At 52.5% G+C, this 18,293-nt stretch overlaps 9 protein-coding genes across 9 annotated transcripts; 5 read left to right on the top strand and 4 right to left on the bottom strand.

The window, feature by feature from the left end:
• Window positions 1-1,329: 1,329 nt before the first annotated feature.
• On the top strand, window positions 1,330-2,999 carry CC84DRAFT_218426 (kinase-like protein). The gene has a single exon (XM_018185621.1). The coding sequence runs from the start codon at window positions 1,670-1,672 to the stop codon at window positions 2,729-2,731; it is 1,062 nt and encodes a 353-aa protein (XP_018032148.1). The 5' UTR covers window positions 1,330-1,669; the 3' UTR covers window positions 2,732-2,999.
• A 10-nt stretch (window positions 3,000-3,009) lies between these two features.
• CC84DRAFT_1190006 (uncharacterized protein) lies at window positions 3,010-4,750 on the bottom strand (the record flags this gene model as incomplete). Its single annotated transcript, XM_018181088.1, has 7 exons — window positions 3,010-3,146; window positions 3,198-3,297; window positions 3,347-3,453; window positions 3,503-3,581; window positions 3,634-4,254; window positions 4,299-4,676; window positions 4,706-4,750. 7 exons carry the CDS (start codon window positions 4,748-4,750, stop codon window positions 3,010-3,012), a joined length of 1,467 nt encoding a protein of 488 aa, XP_018032147.1.
• A 741-nt stretch (window positions 4,751-5,491) lies between these two features.
• On the top strand, window positions 5,492-6,592 carry CC84DRAFT_1262797 (uncharacterized protein; the record flags this gene model as incomplete). Its single annotated transcript, XM_018185179.1, has 3 exons — window positions 5,492-6,149; window positions 6,198-6,412; window positions 6,459-6,592. The coding sequence occupies 3 exons, from the start codon at window positions 5,492-5,494 to the stop codon at window positions 6,588-6,590; spliced, it is 1,005 nt and encodes a 334-aa protein (XP_018032146.1).
• Window positions 6,593-7,198: 606 nt separating this feature from the next.
• Window positions 7,199-8,906, top strand: CC84DRAFT_1262796 (cytochrome P450; the record flags this gene model as incomplete). Its single annotated transcript, XM_018185178.1, has 2 exons — window positions 7,199-7,237; window positions 7,284-8,906. The coding sequence occupies 2 exons, from the start codon at window positions 7,199-7,201 to the stop codon at window positions 8,904-8,906; spliced, it is 1,662 nt and encodes a 553-aa protein (XP_018032145.1).
• Window positions 8,907-8,948: 42 nt separating this feature from the next.
• CC84DRAFT_218361 (uncharacterized protein) lies at window positions 8,949-9,360 on the bottom strand. The gene has a single exon (XM_018185620.1). The coding sequence runs from the start codon at window positions 9,250-9,252 to the stop codon at window positions 8,992-8,994; it is 261 nt and encodes an 86-aa protein (XP_018032144.1). The 5' UTR covers window positions 9,253-9,360; the 3' UTR covers window positions 8,949-8,991.
• Window positions 9,361-10,378: 1,018 nt separating this feature from the next.
• On the bottom strand, window positions 10,379-13,424 carry CC84DRAFT_1127753 (WD40 repeat-like protein). The gene is made up of 4 exons (XM_018175781.1): window positions 13,253-13,424; window positions 13,042-13,199; window positions 12,834-12,985; window positions 10,379-12,786 (listed from the first exon to the last, which is right to left on the bottom strand). The coding sequence occupies exons 1-4, from the start codon at window positions 13,287-13,289 to the stop codon at window positions 10,524-10,526; spliced, it is 2,610 nt and encodes an 869-aa protein (XP_018032143.1). The 5' UTR covers window positions 13,290-13,424; the 3' UTR covers window positions 10,379-10,523.
• Window positions 13,425-14,140: 716 nt separating this feature from the next.
• CC84DRAFT_1208841 (Aldo/keto reductase) lies at window positions 14,141-15,438 on the top strand. The gene is made up of 2 exons (XM_018182188.1): window positions 14,141-14,757; window positions 14,809-15,438. Exons 1-2 carry the CDS (start codon window positions 14,263-14,265, stop codon window positions 15,343-15,345), a joined length of 1,032 nt encoding a protein of 343 aa, XP_018032142.1. The 5' UTR covers window positions 14,141-14,262; the 3' UTR covers window positions 15,346-15,438.
• A 249-nt stretch (window positions 15,439-15,687) lies between these two features.
• CC84DRAFT_1262793 (uncharacterized protein) lies at window positions 15,688-16,792 on the top strand. Its single transcript, XM_018185177.1, has 3 exons — window positions 15,688-15,878; window positions 15,937-16,273; window positions 16,333-16,792. The coding sequence occupies exons 1-3, from the start codon at window positions 15,868-15,870 to the stop codon at window positions 16,537-16,539; spliced, it is 555 nt and encodes a 184-aa protein (XP_018032141.1). The 5' UTR covers window positions 15,688-15,867; the 3' UTR covers window positions 16,540-16,792.
• Window positions 16,793-16,818: 26 nt separating this feature from the next.
• Window positions 16,819-17,684, bottom strand: CC84DRAFT_1167924 (uncharacterized protein). The gene is made up of 2 exons (XM_018179288.1): window positions 17,030-17,684; window positions 16,819-16,981 (listed from the first exon to the last, which is right to left on the bottom strand). The coding sequence occupies exons 1-2, from the start codon at window positions 17,411-17,413 to the stop codon at window positions 16,886-16,888; spliced, it is 480 nt and encodes a 159-aa protein (XP_018032140.1). The 5' UTR covers window positions 17,414-17,684; the 3' UTR covers window positions 16,819-16,885.
• Between the last annotated feature and the right edge of the window lie 609 nt (window positions 17,685-18,293).

Raw genomic sequence — 18,293 nt, 5'->3', positions numbered from 1 at the left:
ACTATTAGCACTTGCTCCTTCCACTTGTCACTTTTCAGCCTTTCCCACCAATAATTGCGGAACTTTCCTCCCGCTCACAGCTCTTCTCGAGTTCGCTAGCAAATCTCACGGAAGTCGCTCTTTCTATAAGCCTTGCTCCTTCCACAGCCCTCGTAATAGCTCATTCTTCTTCCTGGATACTTTCTCTTTTCACGTTCTCTGCAATTTCTCCTTCCACCTATTGATTAGTCCACACTCCCACAAATCTAATCTCGACCCCTTCTAAATTTCCTCCCATTAAGCCCGTCGCATTCTCTTTCAGGCCCACCTTCACGCTCTTCAATACCAGCTGCCCAGTCCCCGTGCTCCTCTGGCATGTCACCTGTGTGAGCCATTTCTTCGCGCGTGTCTTCAATCTTACCTCTCTACAAGTCCCACAGCTTGCGCTGCCATCCTTTGTGATCCCGCACCTCAGCAAATGGCACCCTGCGCCTCTCTCCGTATCGCTGGTACACGTCCTCTCCATGGATTATTGATTTTCGAATCCCTGGCGGGGTCTCTCCAGGCTCCTCAAAATCAACACCGAGGTCATACGAAGGCTCAAAGCCTGGCACCCATAGCATTTGCATCGCAGAGTTCTGATTGGGCTAGCACATTTCCGGGCATCTGAAGTGGATTTGCTTCAGCTTCTCCATGTTCGTTGCCTCTGGGATGACGATGCCGTCATTTCAGTCATGCGAATGAAGGAGTCGATGTAAGTTGATTGGAGCAGACGGCTGAGGACCCGGTTATCAACGTCGTCATTGAGGGAGAGTGTCTCAGCCAGGATGACGATGGCGCAGCCATTTACGATGCCGTATTTTGTAATAATGGCGCCTGGAGGAGACAATTGATAGGTGACGCACTTGGGTTGGGCCCAGTGAGGGTGGACAGGGCGTGGGGGTCGCAAGAATCAGTCATGTTGCGGATTGAAGGGGAGGCTAAACTTTCACGGCTCCGAGATCTCCACATGAAATGACCAATGCAAGTAAGATATACCAGAGTGCGCGCTATTGAGCTGGCTGACGGGGACTTCACAGTGCGGACTCCAATCTCAGTGCGACTTGTGCTTCAAAAGGATAGATAGGTACCCTTATATAAGCTGGAGTCATGATGTTTGCTTCCATGGCTTGCTCTATACTGAGAAGGGCGAGCTTGAAGAGCTTTCGTCAACATTGCCGTGTGACTTGCGATAATCCGTGACAATGAAAAATAATCTTCAAGGTCGACACATAATCAGTACTATGACTTTACATTCAGAATGAAGGCCGTTCAGAAGGTCAGGAATTCGAGTGTTACCATGATCGCTATCAAAGTATCATATTATCGATGCAACTCCTACGAGGCATCGCTATCGCCAAACTGCACCAATGACCCAATTCCAAGTACCTAACCAGTATCTCGCAGCAACCCAAAGGTTATTATACAACGTCTCCAGCCTTCAACGCCCGTATGCCAAACCCACGCAGCAGAATCCGAGGCCCACCACCGCCTGCACGGCAACAACGCCCTCCAACAACGCCCCGCCCGCTCCTGGACCCGTGAGCGGCAGCTCGGCGCCGAAAATCGAGGCGCGCTCAATGGCGGCGTCTGGGTGGTCAAAGATCGCAAGAGCGGTAAAGAATACATCGAGAAATGCGCCCAAGACACAATGATCAAGGACGGGACCATCCTACAGGAAATCACTATACTAAAATATCTCTCGTCGCCCTCGCATGAGAATATCACCAAACTGGTGGACCACTTCGTCGACAAGAAGCTGTGCAAAGTGAGCATCTACCTGAAAGAATGCAGCATGGGCAGGCTCGAAGCACTGATCGAATCGCGATACCAAGGCGGGGAGCTCTTCAACGAGCTCGACGTCTGGGAGTGGTTCATCCAGCTCTTCTCCGCGCTGACATACTGCCACTACGGGCCCGACCCCACCGCGCGCTTTGCCTACAACCGCCCCGAGGACTGGGAAAATGAGTGGGACAGGGTGTTCCACTGGGACATCAAGGTTGAGAACATCCTAGCCCACGAGGCGACGCCCAAGGGTATGACGACGCAGTATACGCTCAAGCTCGCAGACTTTGGGTGCGCGGTTGCGCGAAGGTATATCTGGGTTGATACAGCGAACGACCGGAAAAAGACGAGCTGGTGCACGAGGAGGTGGACGCCGCCAGAATATCCACAGTTTGTGGGGAGGTCTGATGTATGGCAGCTCGCTGCTGTCGTGGGATGTATCTGCAATTTGATGAACGTGCCGTTCTTTGACCATGCAGCGCCGGCGCCTGGGTACTCGGTTACACTCAATAATGCGATTGTGGAAAGTATGAAGAAAGACTTCAGACAGAGGCCGAAGGCAGATGAGGTGCTGGGACATGTGAGAGGAAAGTACAAGGTCAAGGCGGAGGTGCTGGAGAAGGATCCGAGGCCTGTGCCTGATAAGCTTGATAAAGTGAAGAAGGACAGGAGGGAGAGACAGTTAAAACGAGGACTTGAGAAGGGGTCTAAGGAGCAGCAGCAACAAGCTGCTGCGGCTCAGGCACTCAATCGGCAGGCACAGGTTGTGGGTCAGTGGGGTGTAGGAAATGATGGCTTTGGGGGTCCTGGTCCGTTTGCGGGTGCTGGATGGGGTGGTCTCGGTGGACGGGGCGGTGGACCTGGTAATATGCAACCGTTTGGTAGAATAGGTCGGGGCTGGTATGGAAGTGGTGGGGGTATGTACTAGTCTTCGCAATTTGGGGGACCCCCAAGTGGGTATTATGGTGGAAGTTACAGTTCTCCATTTGGAGGTCATTGAATTGGAGGTTATGGGCCTGGATCCTTTGGGATTAGTCCTCATAAATTTGAGCCGTACGGGTCTGGAAGATTTGGTGGTTATCCGCCGTACGCTGCCCCTCCTCGATTGCGGAGGCGGTCATTAAAACGTTGTTCTCGGGTGTCAAGACATAGATCCAGCTATAAATATTTTATTGTTGTATGCGTACGATTTGTGTCATATGTTTGTCATGTACTGGGCCATCCCCACGACTCTTCGAGCTGCCGTATACTTGTAGTGGGAGGGAAGCCGTGCGAGCGCTCACAGGCAAACCACAGGTCGCGGAGTTGCTCCTGATCATCTCGCGCGGCGAATCGATCGCCGACTGGATATTTTAGCTACTGCACATGATGTGACATATGTTTTGTTTGCTTACCCAGCGCGATCGCAAAGCAAGCGACGAAAATGCAAGGAAACACTTTCAGGTTCGATAGCGCCACACCGCATAAGGTACGGACGTCTTCTTGGACCATTCTCTGAATTTTGGATCAGTGACGCTCATGAAGTGGATGACAGGGGACATACATCAACAACTGCGCGTGACTGCTTGTGCGAGGGCCCTAGCTGTGGTATTGTAGGGTCGTGCACAACAAGGAGCATATGCGCAAGGGTATTGTATTGGTTCCCCATTACTATCACGCAGCATCAGCAATCAAGTATTTAGATGGCTCAAGTTCTTACCGTGCGTCTTCTGATGATACCTGATATCAGGGAACATTCTCCCACTTCCGTCTCTATCCTGTCGCCAGAAAAGTGGTTCCTGAAACCATCGTCAGCGAGATTCTTGAACCCGAGAAACAAGCCACACATACAAAACTATCAGGCCGTTGTGTTCTCCATACTTTATTCTCGTCCATCAACTGACTATACCGTAGCACACTGTGCCTATCTTCACCAAAAGCGAAGTTGCACACATCCCCGAGATGTGCAATCGTTCGTGTAGCCCAGATAGAGTCGTCTGCGGGACCCATTGAGCGGTCTGCAGGAAAGATATGCAGTTGGAAGGCTCGCTGTGTCATAAGCGATATCCATAGCTCTTGACGAAAAGCGGCCCAGTAAATCGCTTGGCGGAAGTTAGGTCCAGTGGTGCCGACATACGACTGCTCAGCTGCACGAATGATGGCCTGTGTGCCAAAGAGATGACCTTGCGGGTCCGAGCCGATGATGGAGATGTTCATCTCTTCCATGAGTCTTAGTATGATGGTTGCGGCAAGGAGCGACTCGTCGCGGATGGCAATGTTGTCGTTAAGCGCTGGGATCAGTGTCTCGAAACAGCGCTGATAGTAAGCATCGGCAACGTATGGATCGAAGTCGCTAATTCGACTCAGTTGTCGCGCAGATAGTGCAAGAATTGCATTCATCAAAGTGTTGTTGGTCTTAGCGCGCTGGACAACGTGCACGCCGAAGTGACATCGGTTGTCCACCATGTCAAACTGGAACATGTCAGTAGATGATACGGCTGAGCGAGTAGCCATACAAATAAAGCAATATTGTCGACGTAATGTTGCAAGAGCATGGCTTCTTGTTCACTCTCCAGTGGCCAAAGCACTCGTGCGCCTGGTGGTGGCTGGTAGGTAAAGTTGCCCGATTCATCTGGATCCGTAACGCGAGGTGAGACCGGCAGGCTGTAGGATGTAGGTGCTGGTGGTGCACTATAGCTTTGTGGAGGCACCCTCGGTTCAGAGTTGAGCAAGGATAGAACGGTCAGACCATCTGCTGGACTAGTAACCGAGGGCGACTGCTGAGTGATAGCACAGGAAGAGTGTTGATCCGGTGAATGGTTCGGTGGGGTAGGCGGTCCACTGAACCCATCTTCTGCATACTGAGAGCGTATCTCATGTGATTCATCGAGAAACTGTACTATTTTGCTTCAGCGCCATTCACCTCATGGCTTGATGAAACGTACTGCGCGGAGGAAGCGCGACCCATGGCTGCGCTGTGCTAAAGCTCTCTTGGATGGAAGATCGGCGGAACCTTCTGCCTGTCTCATATACACAGCCCTTCCTCGCTTGTTCGCATCGACTGCACTTCGGCTGCTTCCCGTCGCCTAGTAATTCTTAGCCAGTAAAGGCGCTTTTTCTGGTGCGCAACATACATCGATAGTGACGTGAACGGCAGCGATTACTGAGGACTGGTAAGCACAGAACGATAGCGTGGAGGACAAGTTACCATGGCATTGGAAGGTGAGCCTATGATGGGTCGCGAATGGGCAATATGGCGTAGTCGGGGTGAATTGCCCTCTGTGTCGGCAGGCGACAGTGATGTGCGAACGGCTGCTGCGCGCGCTAACTGGCGGCAGCGGGGCGCCGGACCACGAATTTTCGGTGGGCACCTCTATGCCAGCCGTGACCAACAAAAATGTCGCCGTTCGTCAGGCGCCAAACTTGGGCCATCAGCCGGTTGCATCCCGACACTGTCGAGGCAGCTGGAATCCGAAGTTGGAGCGGGGTAACCCCCACCACGCGACGTGGTTGGAAAGAGGAAATCTTCGCCTACACTTTCGTCATGCCAGATCCTGATGGGGTGTCTTTAACCCGAGAAGGATAACATATTAACACCGTGAAGGAGAAAGGCTTTCATCCTTTGAGTTTCTTTTCGAGTTGCTGATCCTCCATGCGCTGTCCATGCGCATATTGATAACCCACTGCGCAGCATCACTTGCAAGACATCATGCCTCATGCTGAATCGCCAGAGCCAGAAATCCCCAGCTTCGATGGCAAGAAGCTGTATGTGAACGATGGACTGCTCCATCCTGAGCAAGTAGGGCCTCTCAGACAATCTTCTCCAGATCTTCCGGTTGAGGAGCTTCGCAAGCGTTATGAAGAAGATGGCTACGTGTTTCTGAAAGGGCTGTTACCCCGCGAGGACGTCCTGAAGGCCAGAGAAGAGTATTTCAACAGGCTTGCCCCCAGTGGTGTACTGAAACCCGGAACTGCACCAGTCGAGGGAATCTTTGATGATGGCAAGGATGCTGCCGACTATCCTGGTATAGGTGCCGGCGCATCTCCAGGGAATGGCAGGCCTGGAGCTGGTACTGCAGAGGTGTTCGTCGATCTCGCATTGCAGGCGCACTACGACGAATGGTATAAGGAGAGATTCTGCAAGCATCCGGTGCTCAGAGATGCAATCGCACGTATTTCGGGTTGGGGCGAAGACACACTGCCAGTGCGAAGGAGTCTGCTAAGGAACAATACGCCTGGCAACAAAGCAATTGGAGTGCATTACGACCAGATCTTCTTGAGACACGGAGAGCCAACCAGCTTCACTGCATGGGTTCCTATGGGTGACATTAGTTTGACTGGGGGAGGGCTAATTTACCTCGAGAATGGTAGGCGGTGTGTGCCTAGGCTTAGAACTACATTACTGATGAGCGCAGGCAATAGTTTGGGTCGGGAGATTGAAGCTGACTTTGCCCGGAAGGCGAAGGAGAGCGGGCTTTCAGACGAGGAAGCCAAGAATGCTTTCAACCAAAATATGCTCTCCACAGGCCTACTCGCCGATGGGCCGAAAGAATACAGTGAGACGTTTAGGAAAAGGTGGCTCGTGACTTCTTATGAAGCGGGGGACGTTGTCTTGCATACGCCGTACACTGTACGTGGTCTGGAACATGTACGCCAGCTATTTAACAAGTCGACAGATCCATGCGTCAACAATCAATTTCGACCCCTGTAACGTCATTCGCGTCGGGACGGACCTGCGATTTGTGAACGGAAGCAGACCTTGGGACAAGCGATGGGACAAGGACTATGAGTTCAATGACGGCGTTTAAGTAGGAGTTTTACAACAATTAAACACCTCCAAGCGATGGAAGCTGCGATCAACAGATGAGACCATCATCACGCGATAACGAGAGCGAGGCCACTTGTGCGCCTTCCTTCTATTGCAATAACGTATTCGTGAGCCTAAGTGCGCACAACTGAGCACCGACTTTAAGTCGCTGTACCGAAGGTGACTTGATCACTCGCAGCACGACGTTCGACTTTGGCTGTAATTTTTCAGACTCTGAGTTACATATCTGGAAGGGCAATTACTGCAAAATGAGTCGACATAGCTGTATAGGGAGCATCGATAAGGATTTTGCTCGAAGTCTCCACGATGATTACCAGCTCATGCTCAGTCAATCAAACCGATCGTGAGTTTATCTATCAACCGTCTCTCTAACTTCTAACAGTCAAGTGAAGATACACCAAGTCAGAATTCTTCTGATTTCGTGACCTTGAAACCCGAAAACCGAGCTCGGATGACGCTGGACACCATCGACGAATCACAAACTCCCCAGCTGTGTTCGGTCCGACAGGTCAAATCTTGGTATACACAATCAAATGCAGAACTATCGGCACTTCTAGAGATGATTTCTAGTTCGAGTCTTTCGGCATCATGGGCCTCGTTCTAAAGGCGGTGTGCGCCTATGTCCTGGTATGTTTCACACCAGTGCACAAGTAACGAGTGCTCACCCATACAGTATGTAATCTCACGAGCCATTTACAACGCTTTCTTCCACCCTTTGGCCAGATTCCCGGGACCGAAAGCATGGAGCGCTTCCCGCATACCCTATTTGTTCACCCTCGTCACAGGGCAGAACTCGTTCCGCATCAAAGCGCTCCACGATGAGTACGGCCCAGTCGTCCGCGTTGCGCCCAATGAGTTGCACATCAATGACCCTCGCGCATGGAATGACATCTACATGAGAAAGGACAGTGAGATTCGTCCGCCGCAGTGGGGAATGCGACCACCAGGGATCGAGTCCTACAATGTCATTTCTGGTGTCGGCTCCGACCACGGTCGATTTCGCAAGGCGCTGGGTATGGCTTTTTCAGAAGAGGCCGTCAAGGAGTACGAGCCTACCGTGCGGTCATATTTCAATAAATTCACGGCGCGCATCGATGAGCTTATCGCAAAAAACAAAGGATCTGCGGTCGTTGACATGGTGAAGTGGTCGAACTTCACCACCTTCGACATCATAGGCGAGTTGGCATGGTCGAAGTCATACGACTGTCTGGACACAGGTGCCGGACACGCTATCATGGGTGTACTCTCTCACTTCCAGGGCGTCATCATCGCGGCTGCTATAACGTACTACCCGTGGATCAATAACGCTCTGATGGCAATCACTCCGAGATCTGCCTTCGAGGACCTGAAGATGATTTTCAATGACGGACACGAGCGCCTCCAAAACCGCATTAAGCATGGGCCAAGTGGACATCCGGATGTCCTGGGACATCTCGCAGAGTACAACAAGCAAAACCCTACCGCCAAGATCACGGACGATGAGATAGAACAAAACGTGTTCTCCTGCTTAGTGGCTGGGTCTGAGTGCCTGACCACTGCGTTCTCAGGAGCATTTCACTATCTGCTCGTATATCCCTCCAAGCTCAAGCGGGCCCAAGAAGAGGTTCGCGCAGCATTCTCCTCCGAAGCGAGTATCAATGCAACCGATGCAGCGAAATTGGAGTACCTGAACGCCGTAATAGAGGAGTCCCTTCGCCTCTGTCCTCCACTCCCAGACATGCTTCGCCGCCAGCTCCCCAGCGAAGCACCAACCACCATCGCAGGTCGCGTCATCCCACCCAACACAGTCGTTTCTGTATCATGCTACTCCATGTTCCGCAGCGCATCGCACTTCTCCTCCCCTGACACCTTCGCCCCAGAGCGCTTCCTCAAGTCCGCCGACGAATCGGAAAAATGGTCACCCGACTCGCCACTGAACCACAACGACATGGCTGCCTTCAAGCCGTGGGGTGTGGGCCCTCGCGAGTGTCCCGCACAGCCTTTGGCAAGGCTCGAGATGCGGCTGTTCCTGGCAGTATTGCTGTATAGATACGATTTAAAGGTGGCGGAGGGTAGCTATTTGACAAAGTGGACGAGTCAGCAGGTGTTTGAGACGTGGCAGAAGGATCCGCTGAATGTAGAGTTCAGCCCGGCAGTATCATCTTCGGTCATGGCTGCGGGAGTAGCGGAGGGTAGCTATTTGACAAAGTGGACGAGTCAGCAGGTGTTTGAGACGTGGCAGAAGGATCCGCTGAATGTAGAGTTCAGCCCGGCAGTATCATCTTCGGTCATGGCTGCGGGAGTAGCAGCGCCTTAGATCGTGCCCAGAGCTCAGGTTTGTAACACTTTTTGAATGTGTCTCGATGGTTTGCACTTGAAGAATTCCACAACTTTCGCTTCCCTCAGCTGGTCAGAGCCTTGCGAGAGCGAGCGGCGTATGTTGGTGTTTGGTTCAAGTAAACGACTAGGGTACCATCGATAGAACAGAAATCATAGCAAGAGCCCACCCCTCTTCTTCGCTTCCAACCTCGCCACCACCATCCACCCTTACGACGTACAAAGCGACCTATGCCGTCCCAGCTCAGGTAAAAGCCCAACCGGAAGCGCCGACTCACTTTCAAAGCTATGATACCCCTCCACAGCTTGCGGCATTGGCGTCTCATTCACACGTTTACAAAACTTCACACCCCGCCAGGTGACCTCACACTGCACTTCCTTGACGGTTGCCATGTGCGGAACTAATCCGACCAGGGCTGCCTTGAATCCAAATCGGCTACCGTTACAGTACATGAAACAGCGAAAGAGGTTGGGAGCGAGGTTCTACGCGCGTGGAAAAGAAAGCAGGAAGGGTAGGCGGTGCATACATTGGGCTTACTAAGATGCCGAATGTGCGCCCTACTACGCGCTTTCGTCTTGCTGGCATTGGATTTCATCTTGCTGCAGATGTGTGTGAGATTGAGGCCTGCGATATCGAGGACGGCGAGGAGAATGGCCGGCGGCTTCAGCCATGGTTTGAACGTGGGATTGGGTGGGATGGTGGTGTAAGTCTTGGATGTCTCAGCGCGGATTATATAGAGAAGCCGACGAAAAGGCTGAGGCTATAACATGGAGAACCTTCGTATGAAAGGGAACACGTGATCAGGCTGAATGTAGGGAGCTAAACATGATCGCCGAATTTGGGTTTGAAGAGGAGAAGAAGAATCGAGTACGCAAGCAAAACGCTTAAGGTCGCTAAGCTCCATGCTATCCCACTATCTTCGGCCTCATCCAGGACCGACGACGCGCGGAGAGTGTAAAGCCTCAGCCTTATTGAAGGACACTTCGCAGATACGAGGCAGACCGACGCCCTTTTCGGGCAGTTCATGTTTTACAACAACAATTTGTCGCCAATGATGTTGAACAACTTTGCTCATTCGTGGTATGCAGGTCCTTAGGACGAAGCCTGGGAGATACCGAAGGCGAGGACGGCTGCAGGGACCGGTCGTACAATCCCCTCAATGTAGCTGTTAAACACCCCGCCTACCACCGTCAGAGCACAGCAACGACGCGGGCATTCCTTGAAGCTTTCGCTCGCGTCTGCACTCTGCCATGAGCATGCCCAGAATTGGTGGGAGGATGAAGAAGGGGAGGCATCGCATTACGCGGAAGAGCTGACGCGCGTTCCTGTATGGACCACATATCGAATCAGCTATGATGTCTGAACCACGCGTAGATATGCGCTATGCCTCGCGTGGCGAAACGGGAGTCAATATGATACTGTAAACTGACGTATTGCTGAGAGATATGCGACCCTGAAGCCTCATCGTCATGGTGTGCGTAACCCAATCCAAAATCGCATACAAGACATGGGTATCATATGAAACCTGACCAAGACCAACGTTTACACTAGCGTACACATCAATCAAGCCTTAAAGCATTTCAATTAACCATCGACTTAGAAATCATCTTCTTCCTCCGTATTCGCCAATAGCTTCCTTTCTTGAAGCTCTTGGATCTTCTCACCCAACATATCCCGACCATATCTCTGTGCAACCTTGCTAGCGAGATCGAGCATCTTGCCATTTGCATCTCGCATGAGTGTGACGAGTTCCAGTGCTTTCATACCCCTATCTTCGCCTGCAAGACATTCCAGACCAAGGAGCTGTAGCAGCGATCGGTCAATCTGTACCTCCAGGTTGACCAAATCTTGTTTTTGATGTGCTGTGGGCCGTGTATGTGATAGCGAGTCGAACAGCTGGGCATGAAGAGCTGAGGAAAGGACGAAGTCTTGTTCGTGCTGTTGCTGCTTATTCTCCGTTTTCTTAGCAGCACCTACGTCCTCGTCGTCGGACATTGCGTCCACATCACGATCTTTGCCTTCTCGGCTCTTGTCTATCGCTGACGAGAGAGGAATTTCGAGCGGGAACTCGCTGAGCATAGGCGGTGGGTTGGTCGGGTACTTTTCGCTCCCCTTGATAATCATACAATGGAAGACGTGCTTTCCATCTGCATCACGAGAAACGCAAACAGGCCAGTAGCTTTCTTGCTTACCACCTCCTGCTAGACGCGCCATGCACTTCGTATCTAGCATGGGTACCCATCTCGCCTGGCCGTTCGTGCGCCAATGGAGGAGTGTTAGCAGGACACCGTCCGAATCGTAGATATACGGATCGCCGTCCGCAGAGAAGAAGACAGATGTTAGCGAAGAGTTAGGTGGAAGGGCGACGATGTCCTCCGATTGATATATCTCGTCCCGCTTCACGTTCTCGATTGTATAAAGCAATTGAGATGTGCCATCTCCACCTACGGGCCCGTTCCCGATAGTCAAGACGTAGTCGCGCCATGCCGCGCACGTTACTGCGGGCGAGGCCTTCTGACGATAGACGCGGATCGGTAGGCCGAAAAGCGAGTATATTCGAACATAGTTCGTACTTGTGGTCACAACAACGTATGACTCTGAAAGTGCAATTGCTGTTACAGACTCACCAGCTGGCAAGTTCGTGCGCCAGTCTGCTCGGTTCGTCCATGTTTCATGCGGCCTGTAGTAGATCATAGCAGGAGTATCATCTTTTGGCTGGCAGCTGAACAAAGTGCCGTGTTCAGTAAGCGCAGCTTTATCGTACCCAAACACGTCGGTGAATCTGAAGTTGTGGTGCGCGTGCTCGTCGTAGAATTTGACTTCGGCTGTATAATGTGACCCTTCTTGACTTATCGTGGAGACATAGCCGACGAGTGAGCAGCATAACAGGCGTCGATTGCCGCGCCAAGGGGTGCCACCGGGTTGGAAAGGTTCGTGGATGTACGGTAAGAAAGTAGGAGCAGTAGGTCGTCGTTTACTGATGGACTCGAGTGGACCCAAGTGTCCATTCGTGCGCTTGCCATGGCCGTTAGTGTAGCCAGCACCATCGTCATCGATCACGAAGCCATCATCAACCTCATCCGGCATATCATCATCATCGTCCCTGAATTCATCGCCTAACAGGTCATCGAGACTGTCGGCGCTTCCAGCTCTGGCCCGGCGTTCGGGCAGAACGTGCTTTGACCCATTTGTGAGCTTAGCGGTAGGGTCTCCAGATCGACCTTCGGAAGGATCGTGCAAGTATGGCGCAGGTTGGACAGGTTTCCGCATTACGTCCACATGCTCTTGAGGGACGAAGTCGGTATGAATGTATAGATGACCCTCGGAATTGGTGTATGAGAGGATGTTCTCAGTGGGATGCCATGCCATGGCTAAAATGGTGGCTTTGACATCGTCATACTTCTTCAATCTCTTTTGTGTCTTCGCGTCCCACAGGCATAAGTTGAGGTCACTCGAAGTCGTAGCTAAGAGGGCGCCATTCGGTGACCATGCTGCCGCAGTGATGTCTGACGTATGCTCGGTCTTGAACGTCTTCTGTTTCTCCCAGTCGTTCGTTGACATGACTTGGACTTCGCGAAGAGCGGTCGGAGTTGCGAATGCTTTCCCGTCTGGATGCCACATTACCCTCGCGCTTGAATCTGCCTCAGGCTCCAGTCTCTTGATCATGTTGTCCACCTTTTTCACCAGTTCTGGCTGCTCAGAGTCCATCGAATAGATATAGATGCTTCCATCGACGCAGGACACGGCAAGCTGTGTGCCGCTCTTGTTAAAGGAGACATGTTTGACGGAGCGGTTCTGATCGCGTAGGCGCTTGACGATTTGTATGTCTTTCGTGTTTATGACGTGTACGACGAGCTCGCTACGTTATGTTAGCAACTTGCCCAGACATCATGTTCCAACACGTACTCGCTCGCGACCGCAACCCAGCTTCCATCCGGACTCAGCGCTACATCTCGGACGGGCAATGTGCTTCTCCAGAGTATGTCTCCACCATCGTTGGTCCCGAGGGAGTATTTATTTACGGTTCCATCTTCAGCTCCGGTGATGAAGAACCCATCCTGCTCCACGTATTAGCACAGTTGGTTTGGTATTCTTGTGTCCCAAGTCCACTTACCCCAGCTGCGATGGACAGGTTGTTTTCCTGACAGTCATCGATGTTGGAGGGTTCTTCGTCGGACCCTGTGGTGAAGACACGGCAGAAGTTATCGACGCCGGCGGTGATCAGCTTCGTGCCGTTCGGAGTGTACGCGAGGAACGTGGGGCCAGGGGCATCTTCACTATGGATTACTCTCTGAGATCTTGTGAGGCTCCAGGGCAAGACTTACGGGCATATCGGCCGCGCAATTGCTGCGGAAAAGCCATGGTCGGTATCGAACGTGTGGATGTTAGGACTGCGCGTTGCCCGGCTCAACTGAGCGCGTGTGAGGAAAGCGCGACGCGTAAAGTGGAAGTCGCGGCCCGTGCACGCGTCAGGCGAAGCCCCACGTCAATCCCAACCCCAACCTTCCTCTCCGCCTCTCGACTGCTCAGACGAAACGTAAACCCCCCCACAGATTTTGACATTCGTATTCTCATGATCTCAAGTGGCTATATTGTAGGTTAACATGTGGGCCTTTCCACCAATGGTATGGAGACGAGGCCGACGTCAGCCTAATGGGCATCTTGACGGCCAGCCAAACATTGGTAAATGTTCACACTGAATGCTCGTTCAATGTGTTTGTATCTTCTTGTTCCAGCTCGCGCCATGTGAATCGTTTCCATCGTTATGGCACCGGCGAAAGAGATTAACACCGATCACGTTTGATGGACCACGGAAGTATCATTGTCCTCCACAGTGTCTGCTAATATTCGTCCGCGAATCGCCCGCTGAATCAGGCGTGAGCAGGCCAGAAGAGCTCAGCTCACGGCTCGCAACTCAGCCTAGATCAGCCGCATTAGACATAGCATGGAGGCACGAGCAGGTCACAGCCATCAGCAACACCAACCCAATGCAGTGTCCTCTACACGTAGCAACTGCCTACCACGAACATCTAATTGTATATCGCCGGTTGTTTCCGTACTCTCTAGATCTGCATTCAATGCGATCCGGATTTACGCGGAGTTACCGTGAATTAGGGCTCCAGTCAGCTTTAGTCGTGTACAACAATTCTCCCTTTCTGGATGGAATAATGCTGAACTCCATTACAGCAAGAATGAGCATATCCTGGCTTCCTCCGAAACCTTCCCTAAGCGTGGAAGCTATAAAGGAGCTTCCCGAACCACCACAGATTATACACACTAACAAATCTTTGAACTTCAGTGTGAACCCAAATCATCAACCAAGACTTTCCTCATCATGGCCCAAACACATCTCAAAGTCGTCCTTGGTGCGATGACCTTCGGTCCGGAAGGTACTCGAAGCGGCCAAGTGACGAGCCTCTCCGATCAAGCAATCATGCTGGACGCTTTCCAGTCTGGTGGCTATAGCGAGATCGACACCGCACGGCTGTACAACAACGGCCACTCCGAGTCAATGCTCGCGCAGAATGACTGGCAGAAGCGCGGCCTAGCTATCGCGACCAAGCTTTATCCGACGAGAGGGGCTGCCAATGCGGACTTCCGCAGAGCAGCTTTGGACTTTCCCTTGTACGATCACTCTGCCGCAGAATTGAGACGTGGACTAGAAGAAAGCTTGAAGGCTCTGGCGGCGGAGAAGACGGGCGTCGATGTGTTCTACCTCCATGCGCCAGACAGGAACACGCCTTATGAGGAGACTCTCAAGGAGATGAATAAGTTGCATGAAGAGGGACGGTTTGGGAGGTTTGGCTTATCAAACTATCCGGCTTGGGAAGTGAGAAATCCTCCCTTCGATAGTATCCATAGATGAATGCTGACACTTCAGGTTGCGCAAATATCCGAGATTTGTATCCGCAACAACTGGGTCAGGCCGACAGTCTACCAGGGTGTCTACAACGTCTTCAGCCGTAAGATTGAAGACGAGCTCGTCCCATGTCTCCGCCACTACAAGATTTCCTTCTACGCCTATGCCCCACTCGCCGGCGGACTCATGACTGGAAAATACTCCCGCGACCAGACCAACTTTGAGCCCGGAAGTCGGTTTGCCCCGGGAACTATGACGAGCCGGACCCATCGCCCAAGGTACTGGAACGATCTCTATTTCGACGGGATTGATGAGGTGAAAGCTGCGGCTGACAAGCATGGCTTAACGCTTGCGGAAGTGGCCCTGAGGTGGTTGAACTGGCACTCAAAGTTGGAGAAAGAGATAGGTGATGCAGTGGTAGTGGGTGCGAGCAGTATGAAGCATTTGGAGCAAAACTTGCGGGACCTGGGAAAGGCACAGCTGCCGGAGGAGGTCTTGGAGGCGGTGAACAGCGCGTATTCGAAGGTGCAGGCTGTTGCACCAGCTTATTACCAGTGATGGGGATCTTAGTTGTCTTGGCTGTCTAGCAAAGCTAAAAGATGAGATCTTGAGCTATATGAACAGCCTTGGATTGGAGGAGGGAAGGCGCCTGCTTTAATTCAGATCTAGTACTATGAAGATATGTATCGTATAGCAACTTGATCAAAGGAAGTAGGAGCTGTGTGACTATATTTCTTACCAGTTTACAAACCGTATTCCACGTGGATTTGCGAGCACAAGTACACAAGCATACGATGTTGCACATAAACGGCTTTATAGACCCAGGCACGTGGACTGCTCGTGGTCCAGGCCTACGGTCGGGGTCATTCTCCCCAAAACGCCGACCGACCCATGTCACTCCCCAAATTATCGCCGCTCTCACCCATCCGACAAGTGTCCTCGAAGCACAGCACCACCAAACCAAGTTCTCACCCTGCGCCTCTTTAAATTACCCTGCACACGTCCCTGCACGAGCCTCACGACCAGCCAGGCCTATCTTCGCCGCCCAAACCCTCCGCGCACCGCCGCGCGCACACCACAATGTCTAACAGGTATGCCGCACTCCCTGCACCCTTTCACCCTTCCTACGTAGCTCACACGCGCCCACAGATTCGGCCGCCCCTCCGCCCAATCCGACCTCTTCTCCTCCTACAATCGCAGCGCGTCCCCCTCCAAAGACAAAAAGAAGCCCCGCTCGCCATACGCCGCATCCCCCTACGGCGGCAGCCCGAGCTACGCGTTCCCCTCGTCCTCGTCCGCACCGGACGGTCCGTCCTTCGGCGCGTATCCTGGCGCAAATGGCAGTGGTGCAGGTGCGAGTGGGACATACAGGAGCGCGACGCCGAATTCGCGAGGGCAGTACAGCGCTGCGACGTTGGATGAGTTGGAGAGCCAGAATGATGACCAGGCAGGGGCATTGATTGGGAAGGTGAAGATGTTGAAGGATGTACGTCCACTCCGTATCTTTTCCCTATATAACAGAACGGTGCTGACAGATGCACGCAGCTGACCGAAGCCATCGGCGTGGAGATCCGCGACTCAACGACGCTCGCCGAGAAGATGAATGACCAGTTTGAGAACTCGAGATTACGGCTACGCGGGACGATGAATCGGATGTTGAGGATGGCGGAAAAGACCGGCGTGGGGTGGAAGGTGTGGCTGGCTTTTTTTGCGGCGGTTAGTGTGTTGTTTTGGTATGTGTGGTTGTTCTAGACACGACCTGTACATGAGGATACAAAAGACGAGGACTGTATGATGGTGATGATAGGGCATGCAGGGTGGAAGGGAGACAAGTGGATACGCTTTGAGGAGTTTGGATTCGTGACAGCGATTAAGCATTGCATGCGAGGCGTTGGGCGTTGGAAGACTGCGGGGGTTTGCATGTGCTCGCACATATCAGAGACATGGTTATAGCATCTTGCGGGTAATGTGGGACGAAACCTTCGTCATTTATTTAAAATGCGATTGCTATTGTTACATGACTTTGATGTCGTTCTGATGCCGTTCGTATGCGGTGATATCCAACCCTCAGTAAATCCAAATTCATCATCGACGCACTCTACCGGTCGCGCGCCTGCTTAACACCCTCCTCCACCGACAACGCCGCCCTCTTTACCGATCCAGTGTCGATAGAGAAATGCGATCCGTAGCGGTCCTACAACAGTCAGTATCCATCCAAGCATCACACCTCACGAGAACATACCTGCTCAGCGCCCACACCCTGTGTGCTAGCCAGGTGTCTCGCTCTCGTCCACCCGTCATGCCCAAGCCCGAACCACGCATCGTAACGATCCTGCTCCGCGCCGGACACGCCACCCTGCTGGTTCGCAAGCCACCTCGCGGCGGCGGCAACGGGGTCGCTGTCGAGGCCGAAGTGCGACGCGTACCGATCCTGCTCCGCGCCGTTGCCTTTCTTGCTAGCGAAGTTCTTCAAGCCCTCCCTCACGCGGTCGGCGGTGCCTTCGGGTACCTGGAAGTGCGATGCGTAGCGGTCTTGCTCCGCGCCCATGCCGAGGCGAGAGCCGCCCTCAGTTTTGGGCTCGGTGGGCGTGGAGGCGGCCTTTTCGGTGCTGGTGAACCAGGCCATAGTGAGTTATAAAAGTGGAGTGAGAGAGGTAGGTTTGAAAGTGGTTTGTCGAGAGTTCAAGTATTGATTTAGGTGTAGAAGAGAGATGGTCGGGGTGTGCTGCTTCGAGTGGACAGAAGGCCTGGAGCTCTTAAGCTGGGATGAGCGGGGTATGACGTAGGCGCGGACCTTAGGTGGACTGACCCGCAAGCGCGTGTTGCATCTCTCCCAGCCGCCTTCCGTAGCATATGATCGGAGATCATCATCGTCCCGAAATGTTCCAAAGAGCAATGGCGGTGTTTTCGAAAGTCAAACGTTCTAGGTGGAAGTCGAAGTCAATGGCTGCCACGTCTGCGGAGCTTCTAGGCCTCTGATTGGCGGGCCCCTCACGCATGATAAGACCAGGATTCCAGAGAACTTGGCCAGCTTATCCTTACAAGCAGCTCACTTAAAATCCATAAGATGTTATTGTTGGATGCACTGTCCTGTTGTATGACACTACAGCTTCAGGGTTTCCTTCTCCATCTGAGGGCCTCCTTGTTCATCATTAGCGCATCCACGGTGTCTTTCGGTTTGCCTCAACTGGAGTAGATTCCCAGACCTTCCATGCTTCTAACAAACGGTCTCAGGTCCGAAATGGATAGTGAATTAACTTCGAGCGTTCAATGTTTGCATGTGTCAAGCTTTTCTCTGGACGATCCAGAGTCAACTCGTCAGCACTAAGCAACACGCCGTCAAACACAGGCGTGAACTGCAATCATTGAAATACAGCTCTGTATCACTTCATTTTCCTGGAGGTGACAGCCATGGTTTCTCCACTCTCAATGCATATGTGGGTGTAGGGTATGCCATACTGCTGTTACTGTGCTGGATCAGCTTGCAAGTGAACTTCCCAAGACTC

The sequence above is a fragment of the Paraphaeosphaeria sporulosa genome, assembly GCF_001642045.1.
Source record: "Paraphaeosphaeria sporulosa strain AP3s5-JAC2a unplaced genomic scaffold CC84scaffold_10, whole genome shotgun sequence".
Lineage (NCBI taxonomy): Eukaryota > Fungi > Ascomycota > Dothideomycetes > Pleosporales > Didymosphaeriaceae > Paraphaeosphaeria > Paraphaeosphaeria sporulosa.
Note: the sequence above shows the minus strand (reverse complement) of the source record. Positions and strands in the feature narration are given on the sequence as shown.